Below are 10,141 nucleotides of genomic sequence, written 5' to 3'. Positions count from 1 at the left end.
GCGGGCAGGTATGTCCAGTGTCATGGGTGAGGAGACGGCGTTCGTGGAGAAAGTGCTCTGGAGAACCCTGCATGTTGGAGTCACGCCCCACTTCCAGGAGTGGCCACCACACCAGTGGCCTTCCTCACGGGGCCCAGCCACACTCGGCTGTGGTTCCTGTGGCTTCGGAAACCTTCGAGCCGATTGGCTGGCACGGCACAGCCTCAGCTCCGGCAGGTCGGCAGCTCCCTGGTGGTCAGAGACTGACCGGGCCGAGGAAGCGTGGGCTGTGACAGACCCTCCTCGAGTAACGGCCATGCGGGGTTCACCAGACCGCACCTCTATCGTCGTGAAGCCCTGTGTCCGCTTAGAAACAGTTTAAATGTTCTCAGAAGTAGCCGTCACTCTCTTACCAGAGGAGGGGCTGCCCCGAGCAGAGGCAGAGCTGGGGGCGTCAGTGGTAGCGCGGAGCACCCCTTCGTCATGGCACCACAGGGGCCTCCAGGCGCCATGAGCGTGCACCTTTGGAGGAACTTCCAAGTTCCCCGTTCCCGGGGGAAGCCCGCGCTTCCTCTCACTGCTGCTGTGGACGGTCCCCTCGAGGACAGGGCCTCACAGGGCCGGGGCCTCCAGCTGTGCCGGGCATCGATGGGGCCTGGGTCACACCACCTCGGCGTGGCAGGAGAGGAGCATGGGCCCAGTTAACCCAAGAGCCTGGGGAAAGCCCCACAACTTCCAGATTCCCCCCCCCTGGCCCCGAGTCCACGGAGGTGCAGGTCTGAGTGAGAAACCCGAGAGCCACCTGGCTTCCGGCCGCAGCAGGATGGCCAGGCAGGCAGAGGCCAGGCGCTGGGCCTGGGATCGGGGAGAGGTGGGAGGAGGCTGCCTGCGAGCAGGGCCGTGGTGTCTGGAGAAGGTGAGTGCGTACAGACAGTGCGTCCGGTACGAATGTGCCGCTGTGTTGTCCGGTGTGTCTGTCTCCGTGTGACGGCTCCATTACAAGCTGGGCCCCTGAACACCAGCGTCCAGGCCACACCCCTCTCCACCAGAGAGACTCCCTGTCCTCACAGCCTGCCTGGACCCCGGGAGGGGGCCTGTCGGGGGCTGCATCGCCCAGTGCCCCCGCCTCCGTGCACCCCCAGCTGCTCTATTCCTTGTGCTTGCTGAGCTCCTCCTCACCCACCGCAAGGCTCACCTCCAGTTCCCTGGCACCAGGCGCTCGCCTGCAGGCGCTCCGTCTGTGACTCGTCATCTGTGCGTGATTGTTCTCACTTGGTTACAGGCTCTCCCTCTCTGCCAGATAAGTACCGCCATGCCCGGGAAATGATGCTGCTGCTGCCCACGCACCGGGACCGCCCGAGCAGCGCCATGTACCCGGCAGCCGTCCTGGAGAATGGACAGGTAGTAGCCCAGCTGCGGACCGCCCTCCGCCGCCAGTGTGCCGGCCTGGGCTTGGCTCGGCACCCTTGCTAGCTTCCTGCGCTGTCCTCCGCACCCCCCTTCTCTGTAAGACCCCAGGAGGCCGCTGGGCTCCCGGGTGGAGACTGCAGGGACTCTGAGGACCAGCCACCCAGACAGAGTGCAGCATGGGCAGGCGGGCGGCAGGGCTGGCGCTGCCATTGCTGGTGTGGCTGTCTGTCCTGGCCAGCCTCCTGGACTCCTCATCCCTAAAGTCTGGCTGGCACCCAGGGTGCCAGGGTCCCTGAATCCTTTCTGCCAGTGCGTCTCCCTGCAGGACAGGCGGACAGAGTTAGATAGCCTCCGGTGCCTGTGTCCTTGGCCATGCCCAGGGCAGCTGGTGCCCGGCCAGAGACAAGAGGGTGGTGCCTCGTTGCTGCGGGGGCAGTGCTCAGGCCGCAACCAGACAGCCCGCCCGGTGCCCAGGTTCCCGGCACCTCAGGCGTGAGCTGTGCCTCCACTTTGATTTCCCTGTCCTGGCACCTGTGGCCCACAGCACTGCCCCCCAGGGTATAACTGGTCGTTTTCACCGTTTTGATGGTTTTTTCTCTCCCTCAGCTGCCAAATTTCCAGCCAGCCCTGTTCCATCAAGTGATCGGAGCCTGCAAACCCTGCAGCGACCCCAATCTGTCTGTGGCTGAGAAAGGTATTGTCTCCCTTTCCCAGTGCCCCCTCCCCCCAGGGGCCCCCATCCTGAGCACCTGACTCTTGACCCTGAGCACCAGCTGGCTGAGGCTGAGCCACAGGCCAGCATCCAGGTCTGTCTGTCTGTCCAGAGTCCTAACCAATTCCTGTGCTCACTGTTCAACCAAGGCTGCTTGATGCTAAAATTCAGATCCTGCCCCAGCTGGTTTGCCTCAGTGGGTAGAGCATCAGCCTGCAGACCAAAGGGTCCCGGGTTCAATCCCGGTCAAAGGCACGTATCTTGGTTGCAGGTTCCTCGGGCCATGGCCCTGGCCCTGGCCGGAGGCAACCAATCGATGTGTTTCTCTCACATCAATATTTCTCTCTGTCTTTCCTTCTCTCTTTCGCTCTCCCTTTAAAAAAAAAATCAATGGAAAAATATCCTCAGGTGAGGATTAACAAAAAAATAAAATAATAAAATAAAATAAAATTTGAGAATCAGAAACATTCTAAAAAATAAAAATAAAAAATAAATAAAATTCAGATCCTGTTAGTTTGTATCTCTCCCTCCCCAGTGCCCAGCTCAGAGAGGCCCTCGCAGCCACCTGCCCTGGGCCCACCTCTATGGGAACTGCCATGTGCAAGCACGGCCACCACTCCCCTGGCACCTCCAGATCAGCCCAGAACTCAGCAGGCCCTGTGGCCCCTGTGGTCCCTCTCAGCGTGGGCCCTCAGGGGGACCCCCCTTGTTGCTCTGAACAGGCCTGCGGCCAAGCAAGCCCAAGGGGAATAGGGAGGACAGGCCAAGGCAGAGTGGACTTCCCAGACAAAGTCCTGGCAAGGGAGGCCCAGGTACCAGGAGGGAGTCCAGTCCCAGCAGCCACTCTGGCCACAGTGCTAAGTCCGTCTCACACGTGCCAGCGCACCAGATGTGCATGCGGCCAGAAGTCCCTAGAGCAGAGCTGCTTAGCGAGAGGAGTGCTGCCCTGTGTTCTGCTCCAGCTGATGGAAGGATCAGGCTGGGGCCCACATGACGCTGGCCCAGAGCCCCAGCCATGGAGACCTGAGTTAGTTCTCACAGGGGTTGCTGCTAAGCCTGCTAAGACTCTGGGGACTCCGCTAAGCCTGCTCCCCACACACAACCTGGGCCCCAGCAGCCCGCCTCCCTGTAGGTCCCCCTCCCCTCCTCACCGAGTGATGTCTGCTGTGCGTACTGTCATTGTTGCTCCCTAGCTCTCTAGAGGGGACATGCCTGTGTCCTCCAAGTACAACAAACACTGGCCCACAAGCTCGGTTGACCGCTGGGTGCTCCACCACAACAGCCATAAAAACTGCCTGCCGATGCCTTCTGGCCTCAAGCGTGCACATCCCCAAACATGCAGTTACCTGGACCCTGTGCCCCACGTCAGAGCCTGTGTGGCCTCCACCAGAATCCTCAGTGGCTTTTCTTCATTTGAGATGTGGAGCCATCGCAGAGCTAGCCGAGAGCACTACAGGCTCGGAGATCAAGCGTGTGCTGGCGGCCAGACAAGGACCTGACACCAACTGGATCCCGGAGAACTCCAGGCCCTGGAGCAGGCCGTGCAAGAAGCTGGCCACACTGCGCAGGTGTGGGAAGGACGCGGGGTCTCAGAAACGAGGCTGAGCCCAGAGCAAGCTTGTCCGCGCCACAAGGCCAGCAAGTGCCTCGAGGGAACACACAGACCAAAGTAACAACTTCCTGAATCTCACCTGGGTCTCCAGGGCAGGAGCTGCATAAGCTTGTCCCACTCTCGCGTCACCAGGACCCTGAGTCCCGTGAGGGCTCCGCGTCTCGCTGGCAGTTGTCTTTGCCAGGCAGTGACTCCCGGACCAGGCAAGCTTGCCCTCGGGGCTGTGCGCTGTGCACTGGGGACTACAGGCCCGTGCTGGACCCCAGTTACACACAGAGAAAGAAGCAGCGGGGACACCAGGGGACTCCCCTCTTCCAAGAGGCACTCCACCTTAGATTCTCCTCTAGCCCCAGTGCCCGTGTGCTGCCTGGCAGAGGTGCCCTGGCCTCACTCTCACCAGCACAGGCTGCGGGGCCAGCTTGATGGTCTCTGCTTCACGAGGAGGGGCCCAGGGCCCCCTAAACCACTGCAGCCGCGCTGCTTTCTCCCCATGGCCTTCCTGACTGCAAGTGGGCCCTGTGGGTGAACTGCAACACCATGATCCTCCCAGGGCCTCGATGTGCCTGTGAGATCTTGGGCTTCAGAACCCCTTTGGAGAAGTTGCCCAGACCCACCTCCAAGCCACTTATTCCCTGAGATGCAGCAGCTTTTTGTGGAGACAAACTTTTCTTCTGGGGTAGAGAGCGCTTCGGTGCTGAGGACCAGGAAGCTGGAGAGCCTGTGAGCAGGGCCTGTGAGCAGCTCGGGCTCTCTGAGGCCTCCTGGTGGAATCCACCTGATGCGCAGCCGATTCCACATTCTTTCCTCCCCGCCCACAGCTGAGCGCCTGCCCTCCCGCCAGGCACCAGCCACCAACCATCCCGGGGCAGAGCATCTTCCCTGGAACTGAGGCTGTTTAGGTAGCGGAGTTCCGCCCTGTGTTTTGCCGCAAGCCCACGCCAGGTCCTGACCAATGAGGAGAAGAGGATGGGCATCCCCACTTCTCCCTGGACCACACGGGGCACAGCCCCTCCTCCTGGCCAGGCCTCCTTGAAGGCTGGACTCCAGCTCCTTCCCTTCCAGAGCCTTTCAGGCCCCTTGGGCCCTGGCTTCCCCATCAGCACCTGGAGCAGGAAGAGCCCACACCCTGGCCCTCGGCTCACTTTCCACACGGCCAGTGAGGAGGCCCTGGGCTGTGCGCGCCCATCCTGCCGCTCGCCCAGCTCCGTCAGCGAGAGGGCAGGTTTATTCTCATATTTGTTCTCAGGAGGAGTTGGCCAACAGGATTCCCATGTCTCCTGCAGTGGCCCTCGGGCCCCCAGGTCCAGCCATTCCTCCTCTGCCGTCCTCTCCGGGAAGTCACTCGCCCAGCTGTGGCCGAGGGGCCAGGAGTCTGGCCCTGACCCCTTTCTTAGGTGGACACTGTCCACTTTCTTATGTTTCCCTCTGTCCCAGGCCCACTCCACCTGCATCTGTGGCATGTGGGTGCAGAACCGGGCTGCTCTGCATGCCCCAAAGCACCATGGGCACGCCTGGGCGTGACACGGGCTTTATACTCTCCCTCCCTGGGGACAGCGAACGCTGGTCCTTGCCTAGAAAACCCCTCGCTCATCCCAGACCCCACGGGGGCACAGAAGCCATGGGAAGGGCAGAGCTTGTATGTTACCACAGCCCCCTGTGAGGCCCCCGCCCATCCTGTCCCTGCTTTCCCGGGACTCCTGACTGAGCAGCTCTGGCCCCGTCAGCCCCTCCTCGGCCTCTTCTCGCCTCTTCTGTTCTCTCCTCCTCCCAGCGAACCGTAGGCTCCAGGGGCTCGCTGCGTGGCACCTGCTCTCAGCTGCCTCGTCCTGATGCTCCTCACACCCCAGGTCGCTCTGTTGCCATCTTTGCGGTTCCTGTTCCTGGCCACTCCCACCTAAGGGCCAGTGTCTTGCTTGGCCAGTGTTTTTGCCCCAGGGGCTGGCATGCCCCTCCCACCTGTGCTGGGTACACAGTGCCCACCTGGAGAAGCCACACACTGCAGGGTGGGCTTCTCCCACGGAGCGGCTCAAGAAGTAACTTCCCTTCATGCCATGTGTTTCCACCTTCAGCGGTGCCCGCAGCCCCCAGCAGCTGGAGCTTGGATAGCGGAGCCCGAGAGGCCCAGCCCTTCCTGTCTGCCCACATGGGGCGCATCCTCGCGCCCCCAGTGCCTCCCCGAAGCCTGCTGCATGGTAAGAAGACCTCCAGCGGGTCCCCAGATAGTCCCTGGTCGCCAGCTCTGCTCAGGGGCAAAGGCAGCAGCCTCCCAGGCTGAGAAGACGGGCCATGCTCTGGGCTGACTCAGCAGAGGAAGAACCAGCCCCGCCCCAGGAAGGGCCCTGCTGGGCTTGGGGTCGGTGAGGCTTCCAGCCCGGGCCGGCAGAAGACCAGGACTGCGACTGTCATCACCCAGCAGTGGGCGGAGGCTGCGCTGCCTGCGGCTGTTCCACGCTGACACACCGGCCTTCTTGACCTCCCGTCTAGCACGCGTGTCTTTTCTCCAGCAGCCTGTGTTTTGGAGAACTTCAATGAGAGATTTTTCTGTGGCCTTCAGTGCTGAGGGGTTCCCAGGATACTCTTCCCTCGTCTGCCCAGTTGGCCCAGTAAGATGTGCTGGTGTGCAGCCCAGAGAGGCCCCAGCTAAGGCTGTGGTTCTGTTCCCTTTGCAGGTCATTACTCCCTACACTTTGACACCTTCCACCACCCCCTGGGTGACACCCCCCCGGCCCTCCCTGCCCGGACCCTGCGCAAGGTAATGTACTGAAGGCACAGCCCACCCGGCTGTAGGTGTCAGCTCATCTGCTCTACCCCCTGGGTCTCCCAAGCTCCCGGCTCTCCCTACCCGTCCTGGAGAGCCCAGCCTGGCAGAGCCGCAGGGGCCAGAGCCACACTCGGGATGCAGGTGGCCAGTGTGTCCGCAGCCACTGTGATGGGGTAGAGGGTTAGAGGGCCTGTGGGCAACTCTGCTAACCACCAGGTGTCAGCGAACAGTTCAAGAGGTAAACAGACAGCCTGTGGTGGACGGCAGAGCATTTTAAACCAGAGTCCAGTCAAAGCAAGACGCACCAGGCACCAAAGCTTTATTAAAAACTCACTAATTTTTCTGCAAATTGGAAAAGACTATCACAGATTTTAGCAGCAGAATGCACTCATCTGGTCCATGGCCAACTAGGTTTCTTTCTGCCTGCCCAGCTGGCCTGGCCTAGCCCTTCGCAAGTGCCCGAGAGCCACAGCCAGCAGCCCAGCACCTGGCTTTGGGGGGCACAAATGCCCAGCAGCCAGGGCAGAGCTGTGTTTTGGCCACAGAAATGCAGGTGATTCTGGGGCTTCCCGGGGCTCTGGGTCCGGAGGGAGCAGGGGCTGCTGCTGGAGGTCCTGTTGAAGTTCATTAATAAGCAGACTTGGTCTTCTCCACACGGTGGCTGTCGGCCTGTCTGGAGAGAGGAATTCTAACATGTCCACCCTTTCTTTTGCAGTCTCCTCTCCACCCTATCCCAGCCTCCCCCACCAGCCCCCAGTCGGGCCTGGACGGCAGCAACTCTACACTGTCCGGCAGCGCCAGCAGTGGCGTGTCCTCCTTGAGCGAGAGTAACTTTGGGCACCCCTCAGAGGCCCCGCCTCGAACCGACACCATGGACTCCATGCCCAGCCAGGCCTGGCATGCCGATGAAGACCTTGAGCCGTCCTACCTCCCTGTTCACTACAGCCTCTCTGAGTCGGCCGTCCTGGACTCCATCAAGGCCCAGCCATGCCGAAGCCACTCAGCCCCGGGATGTGTCATCCCTCAGGACCCCATGGACCCGCCTGCGCTGCCTCCCAAACCCTACCACCCCCGCCTGCCGGCCCTGGAGCATGACGAAGGTGTGCTGCTGCGCGAAGAGGCCGATAGGCCTCGGGGCCTGCACCGCAAGGCCTCCCTGCCTCCTGGGAGCATCAAAGAAGAGCAGGCCCGCCTGGCCTGGGAGCATGGACGCGGGGAGCAGTGAGGCCGGCAGGCGGCTGGGACGCCGCCCTCAGAGCAGCTCGCCCGACCATTCCAGGTCTGAAAAGCCAGTCCCCCCCGAGGAGCAGAGAGGCCTGGCACTCAGGAGAGAACCACCGAGTCGACGTTCTACTGCCATGAACTTGTGTGTTGCCATGTGCAGAGGCCACAGCAGCATGAGGGTTGTGGCTTCTCTTTTTATTTCATTTCTACGTTTCCATTTCTCTGGGTTTCCCTTTCATCTGTGCGCAGTAGATGCTTTCTTCCTCCTGCAGTTCCAGGCCACGGGGAGCTCTGTGGAGGTATTGCACAGACAGAATCGCTTCGCAGCTTCGCGGGGCCTTGGGTAGGAGCCCAGGCCCCCTCCAGGGTAGAGATGCACAGAAGAACGGAAATTGCACTAGGACCTCTTCTTTTGCTGTGTGGACAGAAGAGCTCATGGTTGTATTCAGGGATTGCGCGGACCACGTGGACTACATGTCACAGGTGGTGAACAAGTGGCTACAAGCCGTTTTGCACAAATGCCTGCCCACCTGCCCACTCTTGTCCAGGAATACTCAACTGAGGGGCTGGTTGGGCCAACCTGCCAGCCCAGGCACGTGACCTGGCCTGACTGCATGCCCAGGGCACACTGCCAGGCTTCCACCGGCCAGTCCTGCCTCCAGCTGTCTCGGATAGTCCCCACCATCGCTTTTATTTCTGACCACTTGCTCCCTTCCACTCTCAATACACCTCATGCCCTGCAGGAGCCCCCTTGGCGAATGGATCTGCAAAGGTTAGCTCCGCCTTCCAGGGCCTGAGTGGGGGTGTGGAACCAAAGGGACTGGCCACCTTCCTCCCCAAGGCCCGGGGGGCCACGTGTTGAGAAAGGAGCTGGTATAGGAGTGAGGCCGAGGTGAGGGGCCGGAAATCCTGAGCTTTCCAAGGTGGCCAGACCGCCTGACAGGCAGCTCCTGAGTCAGGGATTTTCAGCACTACCTCTGAGCAGGGGGCTGGCTGCCCAGCCAGGCTGCCAAGCCCTGAGGACTCTCGGTCAGGTCAGCGAGCTCCTGGGGGAGCAGGGTGAGGAGGGGCGTCTCCTTTTGGAGTCAGGGAGCCACGTAAGTTGAATTATCCTCTTCCAAGTGCCAAGTGCAGGGCCCTGCTCCGGGCGGTGGGGACCACCACTCAGGGTTCAGGGCGGGCAGGAGGCAGCGTCTCCAGCCTCCCGTCTGCTGGACAGAGCGCAGTGGGATCCATGGGACTCTCGGGTCAGAGCACCGGTTTTCCTCTTGCTTTATTATGGGGGGGACAGAAGGGGGAGTATTGGTCTTCTACCAGGGTGCTTCTAAGTTACTTCAGTCTACACAGACTTTCTTTCTTTTGCTCGAGTTCACAACTCTGATGGTCACAGGCTGCCTTCTCCTCGCTGAGCAGGTGTCTCCCTGTCACTCTTCTGCTGGCCTGTCTGACCTCCGGCTGGGCCCTGGGCCCACGACCCTCCGTCATTGCCCCTCTTTCCGAACAGACAGGCCATGGTCAGGGTGTTTTTCTCTTGTAAACAAACACCAGCTGTTTAACAGGAATGCCAGCAAGTAACCTTTCAGGAAAGACAGGGCAGCGTTCAGGGCCTAGGGGTGGTGCTGGGAGGGTGCTCCCGCAGAGCGGCTGGCACGTAGGCCGCAGGAGGGCAGCCCCGGGCCTGGTGCCTGGTGTTCAGTGTGAGGGTTGGGCCCCAGCTTTGCATCTGATTCTTGGGCAGGAGGGTGTCGGGTCCTGGACAAGGCCTCCCCACCACCATCTCCCTTCTCCACCAGGTGGCCCAAGGTGAGCCAGGGGGGTCTGCTCTCCACTCAGATTCCAGATCCCTTTTGGAGAACCAGCCAGTCTGAGGGGAAGTGGGAGGTCAGAGGTGAGAATCCTCTGAAGATTGTGAAATACTGATTTTCATTCTTTTGAGCTTATTTGTAAATACCTATTTGAATGCTGTGTATTTGTACAGGAATTTGAGCAAAAAATGTATAGAGTGTGATGTCCAATTGGTGTTCAGCCCTATAAATGTGTTTTTAACCTCTGGCATTCTGTGCTTATTTAAATTAGAACACTTCTCACCATTTCTTTTGTGTATTTATGTTTAAAAGGGGGGAGGGGTGACTTAAAAATTATCTGTACCAGAGAGCAAAGTTAAAAGAAAAAAATGTGTACTGGTGTCCCAAGAGGTACTTTACTGTATATATTGTGGTCGCATGTTCTGAAGCTACGAGTAATGTGACTTCCAGATGTAAATACCTGCCCGACCGCCCTTCCCGCTCCCCGATTGCTGTGATTGAATTAAAGATGAAAACCTGACGCTGACCCACTGCGTTCACTGGCGGGAGCGGCCCAGGGCCTCGCCTGAGCCGCTGGGCTCCGGGCCTGGCCCCTTAGAAGCCCCTCTGCCCGGCGCAGAGCGGCCTGTCCCACGTCC

At 60.3% G+C, this 10,141-nt stretch overlaps 1 protein-coding gene across 1 annotated transcript in view; it reads left to right on the top strand.

Annotated features, from left to right (window-relative positions):
- DOCK3 (dedicator of cytokinesis 3) overlaps nucleotides 1-9,840 on the top strand; it is a 204,694-nt gene extending 194,854 nt beyond the window's left edge. Inside the window, exons 51-55 of the mRNA XM_014529727.1 lie at nucleotides 1,262-1,380; nucleotides 1,996-2,083; nucleotides 5,783-5,905; nucleotides 6,383-6,465; nucleotides 7,190-9,840. Of these exons, the coding sequence (XP_014385213.1) occupies nucleotides 1,262-1,380; nucleotides 1,996-2,083; nucleotides 5,783-5,905; nucleotides 6,383-6,465; nucleotides 7,190-7,699 (923 nt within the window). The 3' untranslated portion in view covers nucleotides 7,700-9,840. The remainder of the gene's footprint in view (nucleotides 1-1,261; nucleotides 1,381-1,995; nucleotides 2,084-5,782; nucleotides 5,906-6,382; nucleotides 6,466-7,189) is intronic.
- The last annotated feature ends 301 nt before the right edge of the window (nucleotides 9,841-10,141 follow it).

Source organism: Myotis brandtii, unplaced genomic scaffold (genome assembly GCF_000412655.1).
Source record: "Myotis brandtii unplaced genomic scaffold, ASM41265v1 scaffold693, whole genome shotgun sequence".
Classification (NCBI taxonomy): domain Eukaryota; kingdom Metazoa; phylum Chordata; class Mammalia; order Chiroptera; family Vespertilionidae; genus Myotis; species Myotis brandtii.
This window is presented reverse-complemented; position numbering and strand designations above follow the sequence as displayed.